At 45.5% G+C, this 18,532-nt stretch overlaps 4 protein-coding genes across 8 annotated transcripts; 2 read left to right on the forward strand and 2 right to left on the reverse strand.

Annotated features, from left to right (window-relative positions):
- Nucleotides 1–96: 96 nt before the first annotated feature.
- Nucleotides 97–1,255, reverse strand: LOC125764351 (putative glutathione-specific gamma-glutamylcyclotransferase 2). The gene is made up of 2 exons (XM_049428515.1): nucleotides 850–1,255; nucleotides 97–771 (listed from the first exon to the last, which is right to left on the reverse strand). The coding sequence occupies exons 1-2, from the start codon at nucleotides 1,063–1,065 to the stop codon at nucleotides 280–282; spliced, it is 708 nt and encodes a 235-aa protein (XP_049284472.1). The 5' UTR covers nucleotides 1,066–1,255; the 3' UTR covers nucleotides 97–279.
- A 303-nt stretch (nucleotides 1,256–1,558) lies between these two features.
- LOC125764271 (HEAT repeat-containing protein 5B) lies at nucleotides 1,559–14,215 on the forward strand. 5 transcript variants are annotated; one of them, XM_049428315.1, is made up of 7 exons: nucleotides 1,559–1,972; nucleotides 5,800–7,884; nucleotides 7,955–8,228; nucleotides 8,580–8,612; nucleotides 9,328–13,234; nucleotides 13,328–13,342; nucleotides 13,462–14,215. In XM_049428315.1, exons 2-7 carry the CDS (start codon nucleotides 5,924–5,926, stop codon nucleotides 13,818–13,820), a joined length of 6,549 nt encoding a protein of 2,182 aa, XP_049284272.1. In that variant the 5' UTR covers nucleotides 1,559–1,972; nucleotides 5,800–5,923; the 3' UTR covers nucleotides 13,821–14,215. The 5 variants fall into 5 exon arrangements, with proteins under 5 accessions (XP_049284272.1, XP_049284269.1, XP_049284270.1 ...); XM_049428312.1 differs by lacking the exon at nucleotides 1,559–1,972 and adding an exon at nucleotides 1,995–5,008; XM_049428313.1 differs by lacking the exons at nucleotides 1,559–1,972; nucleotides 13,328–13,342 and adding an exon at nucleotides 1,995–5,008.
- Nucleotides 13,872–18,195, reverse strand: LOC125764308 (ABC transporter F family member 4). Its single transcript, XM_049428447.1, has 4 exons — nucleotides 17,564–18,195; nucleotides 17,417–17,491; nucleotides 15,948–15,992; nucleotides 13,872–15,868 (listed from the first exon to the last, which is right to left on the reverse strand). Exons 1-4 carry the CDS (start codon nucleotides 17,904–17,906, stop codon nucleotides 14,286–14,288), a joined length of 2,046 nt encoding a protein of 681 aa, XP_049284404.1. The 5' UTR covers nucleotides 17,907–18,195; the 3' UTR covers nucleotides 13,872–14,285.
- LOC125764327 (uncharacterized) lies at nucleotides 15,821–17,520 on the forward strand. Its single transcript, XM_049428478.1, has one exon. It carries the CDS (start codon nucleotides 16,024–16,026, stop codon nucleotides 17,401–17,403), a length of 1,380 nt encoding a protein of 459 aa, XP_049284435.1. The 5' UTR covers nucleotides 15,821–16,023; the 3' UTR covers nucleotides 17,404–17,520.
- Nucleotides 18,196–18,532: the final 337 nt, after the last annotated feature.

Genomic DNA, 18,532 nt, shown 5'->3' on the forward strand with positions numbered 1-18,532 from the left:
ATCTTAGATATTGTGGTTTTATAACTGCATTATTTAAATCTAAAAAAGCTCTTTCTTTACATTGACTCAACAAATAAATTAATAATACGATCAAAATAGGTAATTCCGGGAATAATGTTATATTAATATTGAAGCTAGGGTTTTAAAAACCATGATTAAATCAAATAAAATTTCTCATCCTTTTCTCATACTCATCGCGTTTACCTGTGCCACTCCTTTTGAAGAGATCATTGGCATTTTACCACAAGTTGCTACTTTGTAAAACCGAAAGTTTCATTTCTACCCTTCTTTGCTTAGCTCCGAACGATTGACATCACCTTCCAGGGCAAGATCCGGCTTTCGTGGCACATTTGCTAATGGATCGCGCTTCAGAAGCAGTTTTTCCAGCTCAAACAGATGATCGTCCCGTTCTCCCGGGTAGAGCTGACGCATAGCCTCCGCAAGTTTGTACACATATTCCGGATTTCGGCCACTCTGGCCAACGGACGTGATTATCTGTTCCGCAATCGCATCTAATGTATCGCTCTGTCCTGCAAAGGATGGATTATCTTGTGTCGCTACGTAGAGCAGAATAGATTGTGGATCATTCAACTGTTCCGTACTCCAAGGGTAGGGATAAAATTTAACGCTGTGCCGTTCGTATCCGTTCTTCTCCCGATGATCGAGATGATTCAGTACTTGTTGCTTATCTTTGGCACCGATACGATAGCCCATTCCCCAAACCTTCGATTCGGGTTCTTCCGAATGAATCAAAGTAACCACACGTCCTGGCTGCAATATAGGAGGGCAGAAAGGGTTTGTTAATTTTTGTTTTTGTTTGTCTCTATAAAAAGCACCTTCCTAACTTACCCGCTCTTGTGTGCCACGATGATCAATACTGTTTTGAAAGAAGCGTCGCAGGAATCCTTTAATGTAGCCCGTTCGCTTTTCTTCAAACGGAAAATCTGCCTTCCATACTAGTGATCCGTACCCGAATATCCAGATATCATTCTGATTGTCTCCTTCGCCATTCTTCGCGTTCGTCATTCGTTTTAATGACGAGGTTCCATGTGCAGCTTCACTCATTGTTCGTATACACTTCACAGATTTTAATAAACGAAAGAAATTTAGCGCCAATGTGGTAGATGAAGAGAGAAACTTCACGGCTATTTTTTCGGTTTTGTAAAAAACGTAGGTTATGCTGCCCAAACACAAATCAGCTGTTTGCTACGATCCATGCGCACTGCGCTATATTCAAGGCCAACTGAATGACATTTGAAGATGTGGGATTTTTTCCAGCTTTTGTTGATACAACTATTAAATTATATTACTACAACTAATATATCAATAATTACGGTTTGAATAAAATTGCAAGAGTATAAAAGCCAAACATGATGAAACCCTTAGTACTAAATTCAAAAAGTTTGCTAGTGTTTGAACGCTTTTTCGATTCATTTTGCAATTAAATCGTTGGCAAATAATTTGTGTTAGGTAATTATATTGATATACATTGAAATATTTTTAACTTGCTATAGTTTATACAGAAACAAATTATTACAAATTTAAATGAGTATCGATCACAGTGCAAACAGTGACACCCTGTGTACAGAAGAAGTGAAGTAACGGGTAGAGTACCATAAACACACCCCTACAGCAAATCTGCCAAAATCAATGTTTTGGAAAGAAAAAAAAACAATAGTCGAAAAAGTAGCTAAATATCGCACGTATTCCGTAAAAAGTGTGTTTTGTGAAATGCATTGCTATTTGTTCATAACTAGTGAAGGTTCGGATCATTATCACACGCTTGCGAAATAGTGCAATTTGGTGCAGAAAGCGCAACTGCCGAAACTGCATCGTGTCATAACTTCGAAGCGATTGGAAGAAGTCGAAAACGGGAAGAAGTGTTCGCACGTATTTTTTCCTCCGCTGTGTGCAAAAGTCTGGATTAAATCAGCTGCGATTCGTGTTAATTATGTTAAAATAGCAAAAAATAGTAAGTGTACCTCCGAGCTGGGTAGTTTATTTGTTATTTCTGATGTGCGTAAAATGCCGCACGAATGAAAACATGTGTGGTGTGTGTGGTGCGTTTCCTTCACTATCTTTAGCTGCGGTGACCCATTTCCTGATGATATCATTTCGTTGTGTGTATTTTTTTTCCTCTCCTGCTCCTCGAATTGCTCAGATTGACCATTCCGGGGACCTAGAGCGAACGAACGTGTGGGCAGAACAAAGTGCTAGAATCGTCCAAACGAGGAAAAAATTTAAGCCCTCCGTCTGGTGGATATTCCGTTTCTTGATATAATTTAAGATGGCATTGTCACGGCTACTACGATTGATTCAATATGTGGCCATGCGTTGTTGCCGTGGCGATATGACGATATTGCCCATAAATTCAGCTAGTTCGATTGTGTCCATGCGCTATACGATGTGCGGTTGATAAACGTGTGTGGCGGAACCGTCGGTTGCGGATCGCTGGACAACGATTCAACGAGTGAACGTGTTTAATTGAAAATAAAAAAAATTGGCAGGTATCGAATCGAATGTAGGCGGAATGGAATTAAAAGTGCAAAATAATGCGGAAGAATTGCAATGGGAGGAAAGGATGAATTCCTAAAAGCAAACTTGTGATATAATATACCCTGGTAGCGGTTAATTGAAGTGTAAAAAATTTTAGCTGTAATGCACTGAATTATTTTAGCGTTAGTTTGCTAGTTTTATCTTGTATGTATGTTTTTTTGCAGCGGAATACCAAACCGAAACATCTATCAATGTGAAACATGAAACTTGAACAGTCTGGATCAAAAGGGTGGTCCGAACTTTGGCTGGAACAGCTTTAAACCATCGATGCAACATTTTGTGCGCATAAATTAAGCGTTTCTCCACCAGGCGGTAAATTATTAGTTTGAAACTGTTGCCAAAAAGTTAGCCCGTTCGACCATCAGTCACCCGCTCTGCACCTCCCAAATGCGCCGTTGACGCTCTGATGGTTGCCAAAAAAGATTTCACTTTTATGGGTCGCTGTATGTTCCGGCGGCGGACCATACAACCGACACGCACTGATCCGACCGGCGTCAGTCGTCTTTTATGGGCAGTTTGGCAGACAGACAGAAGAGCCAACCACGGAAAGATAATCATTAAAGCTACGCTCTCTCCGATATTGCAGCAATGTCTATCCTCTTAGTCCGGGTACAGCTTGCCGGCAATGGGATGCTGTGCGCTAAGCGAGAGTCCCTAGAGGCCGTTTTGTAGTTGGCGTGTTTACCGATGGTTAACCTCCTTCGGTGGTGTTTGGGACAAAATGGACTTTCGTGTTCGGTTAGCATTACCGTGGGTAATTAGTTTGAAATATGCTTATCGCTTTGCTTAATTCGGTGTTTGTACTTGTAGAACGACCTGCTCAAACATTCAAGGACGTTTGTTTAATAGTTTTGCTTACTTATCTAGCTAAAGATAACAGGATTTTAACCCACCAGTGCCTGTACACAGGTGGTGCTAAAGCTACAACATTACACCGATGTACCGCTAAAAGCACACATCATTAAAGTTTAAGCATATTTATTGTAAAATTAATTTTCTTAGGAAGATTTTTTTATAAACCGAATTTAAATTCCGTAAAACTAAAATTTCAAAACTTGTATGAAATAATTCTTATAATATAGACAAAATAATAAAAAAAGCGCATGGCATGTTAATAACGTTAAATGCCAAATCAAACAACCTACTTCGTACCGGCAACTGTGAGCTTCTCATAATTAGTCACACGAATCCGTATGGGCGTAAACTAGTTGTTACACAATGAAATAAGCGATGATTATGATAACTTTCCTACGCTTCACGCAGTAACCACAAAAAACTTGTGGACGGCGCCCCAACAAAAGGTACAACATCGCGGGAGAAACACAGCAGATCAATGAAAGTGAGAAAACGAGAGCAAAACCGCCAGAAGAGAACAATAATCCCATCCCACAAAGCTTTTATTGGGTCGATGGCTCTGGTGAAAAAGGGATGCTAAGCACTTGCTCGAGCCTTTTTAACCCGCGAGCGCTGAGCGGTTGCTAAGATGCATAAAAAAAAGCATAGCCAACATAACGCTGGTGCTGCTGCTGCTGCGATTCCTTTGCGTTGCGTTTCGCTCTCGGCTCTCGGTATCCTAGCTTAAGCGAGGCTTCTCGTCTTGCCCGAAGGCCAAGTTCCCGAAGTATAGTGGTATAAGCGACGGAACCGGTAATAAATGCATCGTGGTCAATTTTCCGCTGCTGCCGGTTCGTTCAACATAAGCACTTTGCTTTTAGTTTGCCCCGGTACGGTGTCGCGTGACGTACGGTCGACGAATTCTTTCCGTGCGTTCTACACGTTTGTCCTTCGTTTTGTTGCTTTTTTTTCTCCCTGTTTTCTTTTGTCGGCTTCCTTCAAGCTTGACTTGAAACGGTCCCCAATCTGAACGGTGGTTCGAATGAAGTGTATATATTAAACACAAAAGGCGCGTACAGGCAGGATCAATACGTTGGAATGTTGCCTGTGCTTGAGGAAAAGCCTCGGAAAGCTTCCAATTTGTTTGACAAGTGTTACGGCTCCTTCCCAAAATCCAGTTTATCTATGCTGTACGACCTCACGATCGAAAACGGGGTGGACGTCTGTTCCAAGTGTAGCAACTGGTGGTACTGTGTGCAAAAGCTAAAATAAAATCCAACAATCGAACATTCCGTCGCGCTGTAAACAAATTGCGATCGGTCGATCGTGCAGCATGTGCCTCCACGTGTTCTGTTTTCCGCAACATATTTAAATTCATTTCATCGTTCCATGCCAGAGAAGGGATTAACGATAAACGACCCGTCGGTAAAACCATTAACCGTCCTGTAAATGTATTATCCGTTCGATTGTGCTTAGTCGCAAATTTTTGGCACAGTTAAGTGCTTTTCCGGCAGCAGTTTAGCAATCTCATACCCACCCACCAAACCACCAAAAATAGTTGTTTTTTTTTGCAAAACATGAACAATATGGGACACATCGAAAATCTATCACTGTTTCGGTAAATAACAAATAAATAAGTATATGAAACATAATTTGCTCACGTTATTGTTAGCTCAGGTAGCTCGGCCATGTAATGCCTTCGATATGGCAATGAAAATCAAGAACTAAGCCAATAAATCAAATCAATGTATTTGTTGTGCGTCGTGCTGTGTATAGGACAGAAAACATCGAAAGGAATCGTTCGGTTCCTCTTCACGGTCAACTGTTATTCGTTACCTCTTACCTCTTGTGAGAAGTGTATTTGGTATTGGTAAACGCTATTTAAACCGTTTCTATTCGGTTCTTACCAATTTCTTATTACAAACAAATTTAAATAACAAAATTGTTCTTAACTTCACGCTTTGATCGATTGTTACACAAAAAATTTAAATTCGACATGTGCGATGAGATCATGCGCAGAGAAGAAGTGATTCCATCAGCATGCTGCTTTATAGATCGCTCATGCCGTAAAGTCCAGCTCGTTGGACACATGGCAGCAATATAAGGAAAGTTGCTCGACATTAAACTCCCTATATGGCTTCAGTGTCAAGATCGCTGAACCGAACGAACAAACCGGTGGTGAAACAAAACAACACATAAAAAAGCGATATCCGATAGAATTACTATCAATGATCTAACAAATAAAAATCATTAAAAAAATCCTCAATATATTTGAACAATAGGAGTCAAATGTTTATAGTTGATTTATCTGTTTTCATACAGTTTTATATCCATTTACCGTATGTGATTATTTTATAAAGAAACTTCCCAAAAAGATTGATTATTTCCTTATGTTTTTTTTGCTTGCAGATATATTCGCGACGCAGCGACATTGTCGTTAAAACACTTTCCGCAGCTTCATCCGGTCGAACCAAACACTTCCAACGGTGCGACACCAGACGAAGAAGAAGAAGAAGCGGAACTCAGCGCTAGAATGGAGCTGTCGCACAGCCTAACGCTAAACGAGGCCGCCCTCAGCCAGCTGCCGGAACAGAAGCGTCCCGTATTTATCTTCGAATGGTTGCGCTTCCTGGACAAGGTGTTGGTGGCGGCCCAAAAGTCCGACATCAAGGGCTGCCAGAAGAAGCTGGTCGAACAGCTAACGCAACACATTCAGGGTGCACCGGGGCCTCCGACGCGCAAGCTAATTGCACGCTGTCTGGCCACCCTGTTCTCGGTCGGCGATACATTTCTGCTCTTCGAAACGGTTAACAAGTGTAACGACATACTGAAGAACAAGGATGATTCGCCCAGCTATCTACCGACCCGTTTGGCCGCCATCTGTGTGGTGGGCTGCATGTACGAGAAGCTCGGCCGCATGATGGGTCGATCGTACGAGGAAACGGTACAGATTCTGCTAAAATCGCTCAAGAACGCAGAATCACAGTCGCGCATCGAAATCATGATGACGCTGGAGAAGGTGTGCGCCGGCATGGGATCGGCCATCTCGAACGTGCACAAGGACATCTACAAGGCGGTACGCTACTGCTTGACCGATCGCGTGATGGCGGTCCGGGTGGCCGCTTCCAACTGTTTGCTGGAGATGACCAAACACGCTCCATTTCTGTACACGTCCGAGCTGGAAAGTTTGGCATCGTTGTGCTTCCGTGCGTTCGACAGCTGCAACTACGAGGTCCGGTGTGCGGTGGCCAAACTGCTCGGTACGCTCATCGCTTGCACGCAGAATGGCAGTTTGCGCAACTTTAGCAGCATGACAGCGTCATCGTCGAGCACGAAGTCGCTTCGTCCGGTGTCGCTGGACGAAGCGCTCGGTGTGCTAATGTCCGGCTTTTTGCGCGGCGGTGTATCATTCTTGAAGGGCACCGGGGAAATTATTAAGGGCAGTTCGGGCGTTAACCGAGAAGTGCGGGTCGGTGTCACCCATGCGTACGTCGTGTTTGTGCAAACGATGGGAGGACTTTGGCTAGAGCGCAATATGCAATCGTTTCTAGTGCACGTGCTGGATCTGGTGGCAAATCCTAAGGCGGCCTCCTCACACGTCGATGCGGTGTACTCAAGGAAGTGCATCAACTTCATACTGCGCTCCGTCATTGGCAAGATGTTGGGTGAAAAGGCACAATCGTCCGCCTGCAAGGAACTGATACATCTGATCGCGAAGCAAATGAATTCGATTGATTTTAATCCGGAAAATGCAAAAGACTCCAACCAAGAGACCCTGTTCAGTCAGCATCTGCTCGTCTGCGCGCTGCAGGAACTTGGCAGTTTGGTGCTGCTGCTTGGCACTACCGCACAGAACTTGCTCGCCGACCAGTCGCTTAACTTTATCGATGCAATCTGTGCCGTGTTGATCCATCCCTGCATGGCAGCACGGCTCGCTGCGGCTTGGTGTTTGCGTTGCTTATGCGTTGCCGTGCCGAGCCAAATTACGCCGCTCATTGATCGGTTTATTGATGCAATCGAGAAGATGCGCACATCGCCGGATGCTATCTCGGGGTACAGTGGTGCGCTGGCGGCAGTACTCGGTGGTGTACGATATTCACCCCTGGGCATACCGCATACGCGCGGCAAAATAATATTCAACACCGCCGAAGAATTGCTTCGAACGGCTAGTCAAAACAGTCGCTTGTCACTGAACCGAACGCAGGCCGGATGGTTACTGATTGGAGCCATCATGACACTGGGTGTGCCGGTAGTGAAGGGTTTGCTGCCGCGTATGTTACTGCTTTGGCGTAACGCTTTTCCGCGCTCGACGAAGGAACTGGAATCGGAAAAGGCAAGGGGTGATGCGTTTACCTGGCAGGTCACATTGGAGGGTCGTGCTGGTGCGCTGTCGGTGATGCACAGTTTCTTGCTGCACTGTCCGGAACTCGTTACGGACGATATCACGCGCCGGCTGCTGACACCGATCGAAAGTGCTTTAGCGATGTTGATCAAGTAAGTGTTTTTTTTTTAATTTCCCGTTCTTTTGAATTGTGTAACCGCTTTCTTTTTCTCGCCTTTGTAGCATAACGTCCGTGCTGAAAAATTATGGCCAACACTTGAAGGCACCGACAGCGATGGTACGATTGCGACTGTACGAAACGTTATCCCTGTTGCCGGCAAACGCACTGGAATCTTCATACACGCATCTGCTTCGTATGCTTGTGTCGGAATTTACACTCACGGAAAATCCGGCCAATACTACGACCTCCTTCCTGAGGCAGATGTGCCATGGTGATGATTCAATTATACTAGGCACCTGGTTACAGGATACCGATCATCGCACGATCGAAGATCAGGTAAGCTTCCAACGATTCTCACCTCACACCTGTCCTGAGAAACTCAAATAAATGACTAAATTAGTGGTTCGTTTATTCGAGTGGATCCTGCGTGGGTGTGTGCGTGTGTAAGAATGGGTCAACGTTGTACAAAATATGTTTCGGAGCTAACCATGTTTAACAAAGTTGTACAATTGAATATTTTCTTCCACTTCTATCTTACCACACAAATCATCACCTTCCTGGGTCCCCTTCTCTTGCCTTTGTCATCATTTGATGTACAATTTTTTGTTGTTGTAATACGATGATGATATTGAAACAAAAAAAAAATGAAACAAAACGAAACAAACAAATACTGTACACCAATGTTAGATGGAACCGAACCGTAAGGCTGACGGTGATTATGTAAGTGAGATCATTTCTAGTGCCCTTCTTGTCCTGTGACTTGCTTGCCCATATATCTGCCGTCTGTTATCAGTACCATTTGCCAAAAGTGCACATTTCCCAGTAGCCACGAACATGACTCCTGGCTCGTTTTGTTCTTGAACGTGAACTACGCTTTTCATTCAAATCACATTTCCTGCCATTCATTACGATTGTCCGTTAGCAAATTTTGTTAATAGCTGTTTGTTTTTAGCTTTCTTATTTTCTCTATCTCTACTTCAATGCAAACAAACGTACGGAAATGATTTTGAGTTACGTTTTTGTGTTTGTTATTTTTGTTACTATCAATTATTGTTTTTGTGTGTTTTTATTCTTCCATTTTGTCTACTACATTTCTCACAAATATTGTTTTACTATTTTGTATTATTAAAGCATTACTTGTATGCATTGTAAAACCAACCAGCACATCAGTACGAAAGTAAACCTTTTAGCATCAATTTGGCCAGTATGCATTCACGTAACGCAAAGTTGCTTTCTTCATCACGTATCACCAAGTTTCCACTTACGCTTGTTACAAATGTCAAGCTTTTGTTTTTTGTTATGTAGCGTGTGGTAGTAAAATTAGCAAAAACAGCAAAAAAGTGCTTCACCTCACATGCCAACATGTGAAGCTTTAATGTCGTGGTTGTAAGGATCGTTGAATTAATTTTCTGGTGTGTTTTTTTTTCTATTTTAGCTGCAACCGAACAGTGCAGCCGGTTCCGGTGCACTAGAGCATGATGCTTGCTGTCTGTTCCGGGGGATCGCGGCCGGCGAACAGTGTCCCGGTCCTTTACCGCTCGGTGTCGCCGTGATCGATATGTCCGTGATACTGTTCGGATTGATCTTCCCGAAGGTAGCGAACAAACACCGGTTACAGATGTTGGAACACTTTGGCGAGTGTATAAAGCATGCGAAAAGTTCCCGCCAGGAAGCGGTACAGATGAACATTTTTACCGCCCTGCTCAGTGGGCTGAAGGGATTGACGGAAACGAAGTCAGCGATCGGGCAGGATGATGTGCGCAAGAGTGCTACGAATTTGATCATTAGCGCACTGACGAGCGCCAATCCGATACTGCGCTGTGCGGCCGGTGAAGCACTTGGGCGTATCGCACAGGTGGTGGGTGATTCGCGTGTAACGGCCGAGTTGGCGCAAACTAGCTTCGATCGATTAAAATCTGCCCGCGACGTTGTGACGCGTACGGGACATTCGCTGGCGCTGGGCTGTTTACATCGGTACGTCGGTGGCATGGGTTCGTCCCAGCATCTGAACACGAGCGTTTCCATCTTGTTGGCTCTTGCGCAAGATGGTAGCTCACCCGTCGTACAGGTGTGGTCACTATACGCACTATCGCTGATAGCCGATTCGGGCGGTCCAATGTTCCGCGGGTACGTCGAACCGACACTTTCACTCGCACTGAAGCTTCTGCTCACCGTTCCACAGTCCCATGTCGATGTGCACCAGTGCATTGGACGTGTGCTAAGCGCGCTGATTACGACGATTGGTCCGGAATTGCAGGGCGACTCCAATTCGGTTGCCACTGCACGATCATCCTTCCTGTGTGCTGCGGCCATTATGCAAGCGCATTCGGATCCGTTGGTGCAGGCAGAAGCGACGGGATGTTTACAGCAGCTGCATCTGTTCGCTCCACGCAACGTCAATTTATCGTCCCTAGTTCCTAACCTGTGTCAGAACCTTAGCAGCAACTATCTGATGCTACGAAAAGCGGCTGTATCGTGTCTGCGGCAGCTAACAACGCGCGAAGCGAAAGAAGTTTGCGAACACGCCGCAAATCTGGTGAGCGACGAGGATCGATACGCGTTGTCCGATTACGGTTTGCCCGGTGTACTGTTCGGTATGCTTGACACGGAGAGCGATAGTCAGATGGTGCGGAACATACACGATACCATCACCTCGATGCTGCAGATACTGGCCGCGGAGAATCTGTCCCAGTGGTTAAGCATGTGCAAGAATGTGCTTACGGTCGCGTCTGATTCATCCGTCGGGGCGGAAGGTGCGGTGGCTGGAGCGACTGGTGGGGCTGCTAGCGGTGGTGGCGGTGTTGGGGGTGCTGGTGCTGGAAGTGGTGGAGCCACTGGGGGAAAGGATGGTGGTGGCGACGATGGTGAAGGAGACGATGCCGATGATGATGATGACGATGATAACATGGAGTTCCATGCGGAGGATCACCAGGCAACGCACCCCGCTGTACAACCCCGTTGGCCAACGCGTGTATTTGCCGCGGAATGTGTCCGGAAGGTTATTGCCACGTGTGAAAATGCTAGCTCGAATCATTTCGACTTACTGGCTGCGAAAGAGATGCAGATGACAAAATCTCGTGGCGATTTCTTGGTGTTGCATCTTTCCGATTTGATTCGAATGGCGTTCATGGCTGCAACGAGCGATTCCGACCAGCTGCGGCTGGAGGGTTTGAAAACTTTGCAGGAAATAATTGACAAGTTTGCGCACGTGCCGGAACCCGAGTTTCCGGGCCATTTGCTGCTAGAGCAGTTCCAGGCACAGGTTGGAGCAGCGCTAAGGCCCGCATTTTCCCAAGACACACCGTCGCACGTAACGGCAGCGGCTTGTGAAGTGTGTAGCGCATGGATCGGGTCGGGGGTAGCGCGTGATTTGAACGATTTGCGCCGTGTCCATCAGTTGCTGGTGTCGAACTTGAGCAAGCTGAACAGCCGCACTAATAGTACACAGCTGTACAACGAAAGTATGGCCACGCTGGAGAAGCTAAGCATCCTGAAGGCATGGGGCCAAGTGTACATCATGGCGATGGTTGGGCATGGGTCGGCTCCGGCTAGCCAGATGCTGAAAACTCTCAGCACCGTCGCTGGAAATCATTCCCATCTGGCAGTTCCGTCTGCGGCACAGCCGAAGGAATTCAGCAGATTAGCATTCGATGATGAGTTTGGTGATTTTGAGAGCCGTGGCGAAAGCTTACTGTCACTGGTCCAACCGGAACTGGACAATCTTTCCATGCACTGGTTGGCGGCGCTGAAAGATTATGCTCTGCTGTCCTTGCCAGCAGAGTATGCGAGTCAGTTACCGCACGATGGTGGAGCATTCTATACGAACGACACGATGAACTTGTCGAAACCACACTACCTTATCTCGTGGCCACCAATTCTCTACGCGGCGGCACTGTGGTTAAAAGCGGAAGGATTCGAAAAAGATGACCCGGAACAACTGTCGCGCGAACAGGAGGAAGATAAGGCAAATGCGAACGATGCACCAAACGCAATGGTTCCCGGCACGAAAGGGCAAACGGCAATGGCGATGCCAACAGGCGCCGCAATGATATCGCACGGTAGTTTAAGTGCGGATCGTTTCCATCTCATCTTTGGCATCTGCATGGAAGCGCTCTGCAGTACACGAACGAACGAAAAGCTGGACAGTGTAATCGCCTGTCTGCAGTCCCTGTACACCGTGTTCGATTCGGCGTGGTCGCGCGAAATGTTGATGCACAACAAAACGCTCCCGGTGGAGCTGTGCAATGTGCTGCACCGGTTGATACTGACCCGGGACAGCGTGGAGGTGCAATATCTGTGCATTTCGATACTGAAACAAACGATAATGGCCGCCAACGAGTGTTTGGAGCGGGAAAAGGAAGAGGAACGGCACAACAAGCTAAACACTTCCGGCGATGGGACGGACACAAGAACGGGTGAAAATGGTAACGACGAGACGGCACCACCGGCAACAACACCGGACGTGGATTACCTCGGGGAGGGTGGCGAAGAAGGTGAAATACTTCCAGGAAAGTCGCTTGTTTATGCCGTGCTGGAAGTGGTGCTTTGTCTCCTTGCTCGACAGATACCGGGCATGAACCCGTCGCAGAGTACCCGGGTGGCGAACGAACAGTTACAACGCCAGCTGGCCCAGGCACAAAATGGGCTCATAAAGCTGGGCGACGACAATTGTTTGCTGGTCGCGAGCGCAATCCAAAGCTTGAATGATTTGCCTGCTCTCTGTTCGCCGCTCGGTGCCCTTTCCATCCTGCCGACGATTCTGTATCTGACAACGGGCGTTATTAAAGAGGTAGCAACAAAGTCCGTGCACGATGAGTCGATGATTGCAAGCACGAATGTCGTTGTGCAGGCGGCCGTTCAGCTGCTAAAACTGCTCGCCACCCATCGGTACGGTAGGCAGGATGCGCCGTCCGGGGAGGAATGGCGCAAGCTGCTACAGAGTGCACTCGGACGCATAATCGATCTCACCAAGACGGGATGCGAGGAAACGAAGATGGACGAAGTGACGGTAATGTTGGCGATCGCCGTTTTTCTGCTGCACTCGCCGGTCAGTGTGGTTTCGGTGCCGAATTTGCAGTATCCGTGCATAAATCATTTTCGGCAGTGCTTCCAAAGTGCATCGTTGCCGGTGCGATTAAAGTGTGTGCAGACGATGCGTTCCATATTTGCGAACGGTGAGCTGAAAGTGTCCACACCGTACATACATGCATTGGCACCGCGGCTGATTGAACATCTGTACTCGGAGCAGGCGCGCAATCCAACCAACGAGCAGGAACTGGCGCTGGTGTTGGAAGGTATTACGACGGTTGAAGCACTGATCGCACTAGCGGAGCCACAGAATCGTAAGTATTTTACCCTACCTTTATTGCATTTTAAACTATGCCGAATACAAACAACATTCATTGTGGTAATTAACGATTTCATGCATACATTAGGAGAGTTGATGCAAGGTAATGTTGAGTTTATCAAAAGTCAATGGTTGCTTTTGCAAAACATAAAGATACGTACAGTTGCCGTGTTTCATTCGCTAATTCGCCTCCTTTGTTTCTTGTTGCACGACTAATTGCAGGCATCCAAATGCTAACCTTGCTCGTACCGATCCTTATCAACTATCTGGATGATCCGGAACAGCAGCAGCAACAGCAACGAACTACCCAATCGAAGTACGTGGTAGCACTGAACGATCACGCCATACAGTGGCTAATGAAGATTGGCCTAAAGTATCCACAAGAGTTCAAAACGTTCATGGCCCAGGCACCGGAGCTAAGGCGCAAGCTGGAAGCGGCAATCAAGCGCAACCAGATGAATGCTACGCTGCAGAAGAGTAAAAGTGAGGCGGCAAATGCTGCCGCACGGAACAGTGCCGCCCAGCAGCAGAAACCGACCATACAGCTGAAAACGGATTTCAGCAACTTTAGCTTTGCATAGGAACGTACGTTTCTTCTAGGTAGTGGGGAAACTACAGTAGACTTCGGCTTTCGGCTGCTGTAACGTGGCCACGCGACATCAATTAAACGATCAAACGAGTGTGTTGAGCGAAGGGGGTATGGTGTGTCTTTTTTCCCTAACCTTGCTAATCCTATCGCTATATCCTATAGTACATTACGTATATCATATTATTTATGCAATTATAAACGAATGTCCCTGTTGTGGCCGTAAATGCTGATTAGATGTACCAACACACACTGTTGCTGCAGAGCAACATTCATCGTAGCAACCTAACGTCCCTTTACACCCCCTCCCCTAAATAGACGAACGAACAATTTTGTTAATAAATTCTGAATTATAGGCAATAAAGTATTAATCTGGTATGTAGAAACGTTGCCCACGTGGTGTTTATTTTATTTGAATTCGAAATGTTACTCATTACATTTACTGTCCTGGGCATAGCTTTTAGTCTTGCTTGCTTTCTTGCTGTGCAACCAGCTCGCGGTAATGCTCTACAGAACCGAGCTCTATATTCGAAGGCAATTCGCCAACAGCGGCATCGCCCGTCTTCGGCGATGGTTGTGAAACCTCGGGACTATCCACTACCGGTTCTTGCTGCTGCTGTTGTTGTTGTTGCTGCTGTTCAGCTGCAAGTTGTATTTGTTTCTTTTTCTTCAACTTTTCGCGCACCTTATTACCAAGACGGGATGCGGCCATTACCTTAGCAACGCGGCTACTCTCCAACCAGCGCGAATTCCAAGACTTGGCTTCCTCCTCTGGTGGCTTATCTTCGAGTAGCAGTGTTTCATCACCAGAATCGTGTATCTCCACAATGTCCTCATCGTCGTGAGCGGAGTTGTCTAACTTTGTTGGCTCACCTTTGGCTTCTTCATCTTCCGCTTCCGTGGAGCTATCGGATGAACTTCCACTGCTAGATCCATCAGATTCATCACTGTTTGAGGAGAGTGTGTGTATTTCTGTCTGTTGTGCATCTTTGTCTTTTTCTTTCGTTTCCGTTTCTAACACATTGCCTTGTGCTACGGGTTGGTGGTCAATTTCTACATCTTCTTGCCCACCTTCAGCAGTTTCGGTTGGATCCATGTCTGGTCGTATTGTTTCTTCCGATTTTTCAGTTTGCTCCGGTGGGTCGGTTTGCTGTTGTTCAGCAACAGGTTCCGCCGGTGCTGGTACTTGTTCCTCTTCCGAAATTTCACCTTCCTCCGGTTCCGTATCTTCAGCTGGCTTTTCCGGTTCTGGTGTTGGCAGTTTTTTTGCCTGACGATCCAATTCCTCGATGTTGGGTACGAAAATCGATGCACGTTCCTTGGCTAGGCGCTCTTCCTCCGAATCGGACGATATGCACAACGTTTCCGGGCTTGCTTCCACGGGTATAACTTCCGGAGAGCTTTCACGCTTTTCATCGTCATCCGGATGAAGGCTAGCGGAGTCGGCAACATTTTTCTCTTCAATTGCATCACTACTGTCCGGAACGTTTGCTGATGCGACAACGTCGTTTGCTTCCGATATATTACTTTCGACTGCTTCTTCTACCGGTAAACCTTCCCTTTCTTCGGATGGTTTTTCTGCCTCGTCTAACTTCACTGTTTCAACCGGCTTTGCTTCCTCTGCAGTTTGTTCCGGTACTGTTGCCTCCGGTTCTACATCCTCGACCGCTTGTTCGGTGGATTTTTCCCGTCCATTATCGGGCGGATTGCTGGACACCTCCTGCTCATCATCATCCTCATCGCCAACCTTCCGTAAGCGGAAGTTTCGTTTCAAGCGCACACGCTTCGTCTGCTGCTGGGCACTGTTTTCATTCTTCAAATGATTGCCATTTTTCGCCGATTCGGATGATTTTGAAACGATGCGCATTTTCGCTGGCTGCTTTGTCTCGTCGTCAGTGTCAACGTCACCATGGCGACCATCTTCGGCTTCATGCTCGGATTCGATTTCTATTTTGGTTACTGGCTCCAAGGCAAGCTGCGAACGGATTGCACGAGCACGAGCTTGCAGTTCGAGTAGCTCCAGCACGGTCATCTCCTTTTCCGCTGTAGTAAACAATGTTCGAAAACCATCAATACTTCGTCGTCTGCGTTTGGAGTGTGTTTGCATTTAAATTAAACTTACATTTTGGTTCACCATTCCTTTCATCGGTCGGTTTGCTGGTATCAGCTACAATAGAAGAAGAATTTTGTATTACAATATGGAAAATTTTATCGGAACGAATGCTTTTCTTTGGCAAAAGCTGGCAGTGAAAGTGCAAAGAGATACTACACCGGAAGAGCTTCAGCGCGCTCTGCAAATGGGCGTTACCTTTTTCCATATTGAGTGCGGTTCTTACACATCTCAGGAAAGCATCATTATGTTTGACCGTTGTAACGAAACTATCAAAAATTATGCCGAACAATGTCAACCGTTCACAGTGGCCAATGGTATTATCTGTGAGCTGAGCGGTCCTTATCCACGTGTGCAGTTTACCTCCAGCGGAAGGTCACAAGTTCAAGTAATCGAACATCAACGGATAACGCTTACGGCCGATGTAAGATATCAAAATCAATGTTTTGATGAAGTTAAGTATGTAACAAATTTCGATCAACTGAAACGATCCAGTGTAGGGGATGTCCTTTCGATTGGCACAGTGAAGCTAATGGTGGAAAGAATTGTGTCCGATTTTGTTACGTGCAGGGTAACGCAAGCCGGATTTATTAAACCTTTCAGTGTTATCTCAAATGGCTCCAAAGACGAGCAAGCGATATTGGACGTATCATCAACCGTCGAGGAGCTGGAACGTCTTGCAGATAAAGGATGTACATTTATAATAGTACCAAAAATAGATTCTAAATCATTGGATACTTTTTTGGAATCGATTAGGTGCAAGGAACAAATTGCACGTAACATTCAAATTATTGTGCAGGCTGATGGTTTTCCGCTGTCTAACCAGATTAATGGTTTAGATCGATGCATCGATGCATTCGTCTCGAAAGATATCGTTGCATTGAAACAACTGAAGGCCGTAGGTAAAGCGGTTCTGTACGATATGGATACCGAAGAAATGATGACGGAATCAATTGAAGAAGCAGATGTAATCATAGCAAACGTAAATGATCTTACAAAAGTCAACGAACACTTGAAACATATCAATCGAATGCAGCTTGAGCTTCATCAACAGTCAAACAGAACGCTTGACCCAGACGATAAACCAATGGCTACGTGTTTAAATTTTTCAGCACATGAAACAAATGCCAGCGCAATCATTTTGCCTTTGGGAAAAGGTAATTCTAAATTGGCCACAGAGGTGTCTTTGACGAACCCACTTTGCATCGTGCTACTACTCAAAACATCCACTGAAGAAGTTCACCGCATATTGCTACGAAAGTATTTGATGCCAGTTATCGTACCGCCAACGAAAACCAACGTATCACAACAACAGCTTATTCGGTGTGCTATTGCCTACGGAAGACGTTTCGGCTATCTGCATGGTGGCAATTGTATCGTAACAGGGTTTACACTCGATTCCGACACGGATGTACTCGGGTTGGATATGCGTTATGTACCGCTGGAAGCACACCGACCCGAACCATAACATTGGCGCTTACCTTTTTTACTCCGCTTAGACACACGCTTTGAATCAACATCTGAATCGGAAGATATTTCGTCCAAAGAAATGTGCTCTACAAAGAGAAGTGTATAATAATAAATTAATGTAATGCGTATTACTGCGTGTTTGTGATCGAACAATATACCTTCAATTTTTTCCACATCTGACCCTTCGGATGATGATTCCGTGTCCGTGGGACATTTTGTATTATTGATGATTGAGTGTAGCCGCTTGGTGGAGATACCGAGCAGTTCGTCTAAGCAACGTTCTTTTATAACGTCGTTTGATTTACCCTCCAGGAAGTCCGGAAGCAGATACTTGATTTCTTTCGGCTTTACGCAAGAAAATACCTGCCGTATGAGCTCCAGTCGGTCTTCAACGTACGCACTCAGTGGTTTTAGCTCTTCCGGTTCCTGCTTTATGTCGACGGCTGGTTTGGCCTCATTGCTTTCGTTCGGTTTTTTCACTTTCTTCTTTTGCGTAGGCATTCTTAAGGACTTCTTATAAGTGATTACAGAGTATTGTAAGTACTATTGTGCTACTTGTTTCAGAATGTTTGCAGAACAAGCATGCAAACGATGCAGATTCAATCGATAACTGTTGTATGTGCAGTTTAATGCATAAAATTTATTGGCCAAACCAATTGGCCAGAAATAATCTGACTATTCTTTATCACTGTAATAAATTATTTGTGTTATAATTTTTCAGATACTTTTTGCAAAGCGTTTGCCGAATTTTGTAAACAAATCGCTTGATAGGTGACAGCAACGAAACAACCAGGCTAGTCCATAAGGAATGCGATGTTATTTTTAAATGCCAATTTTGACAGCCAGGGAAAAAACATCGACGAGCGTGCTGCTGTAATTCGCCACCAACGAAATTATCGAAATACGTTGATAATACTATAATTCAGACAGTATTTCCTTTCATATAACATATACATTAGTTACTTAAACTATCACACATATATGTCTCACGTTAGTGGCCAAATGAAGAAAATTCGTTTCGTGGATGAGGACAATAGGGTTTAAAACGATAAAACATGCAAAATGTTATTTTATATTTAAACATTTTTAATACAGGTGGAAATCAATGCTAAACGTCTGAACATTTC

This window comes from Anopheles funestus, chromosome 2RL (genome assembly GCF_943734845.2).
Source record: "Anopheles funestus chromosome 2RL, idAnoFuneDA-416_04, whole genome shotgun sequence".
NCBI classification, from domain to species: Eukaryota; Metazoa; Arthropoda; class Insecta; order Diptera; family Culicidae; genus Anopheles; species Anopheles funestus.

Coding starts and splice junctions, on each gene's coding strand:
- LOC125764351 (XM_049428515.1), bottom strand. CDS start 1,065: ATGAGTGAAGCTGCACATGGAACCTCGTCATTAAAACGAATGACGAAC. Junction 772..849: donor ATCGTGGCACACAAGAGCGG/GTAAGTTAGGAA, acceptor CCTATATTGCAG/CCAGGACGTGTGGTTACTTT.
- LOC125764271 (XM_049428312.1), top strand. CDS start 4,968: ATGAACAATATGGGACACATCGAAAATCTATCACTGTTTCG. Junction 5,009..5,799: donor GAAAATCTATCACTGTTTCG/GTAAATAACAAA, acceptor TTTTGCTTGCAG/ATATATTCGCGACGCAGCGA. Junction 8,229..8,579: donor ATCGCACGATCGAAGATCAG/GTAAGCTTCCAA, acceptor CACCAATGTTAG/ATGGAACCGAACCGTAAGGC.
- LOC125764327 (XM_049428478.1), top strand. CDS start 16,024: ATGGAAAATTTTATCGGAACGAATGCTTTTCTTTGGCAAAAGCTGGCA.
- LOC125764308 (XM_049428447.1), bottom strand. CDS start 17,906: ATGCCTACGCAAAAGAAGAAAGTGAAAAAACCGAACGAAAGCAATGAG. Junction 15,993..17,416: donor GTCTAAGCGGAGTAAAAAAG/GTAAGCGCCAAT, acceptor CTTCTATTGTAG/CTGATACCAGCAAACCGACC. Junction 15,869..15,947: donor AAGGAATGGTGAACCAAAAT/GTAAGTTTAATT, acceptor TGTTTACTACAG/CGGAAAAGGAGATGACCGTG.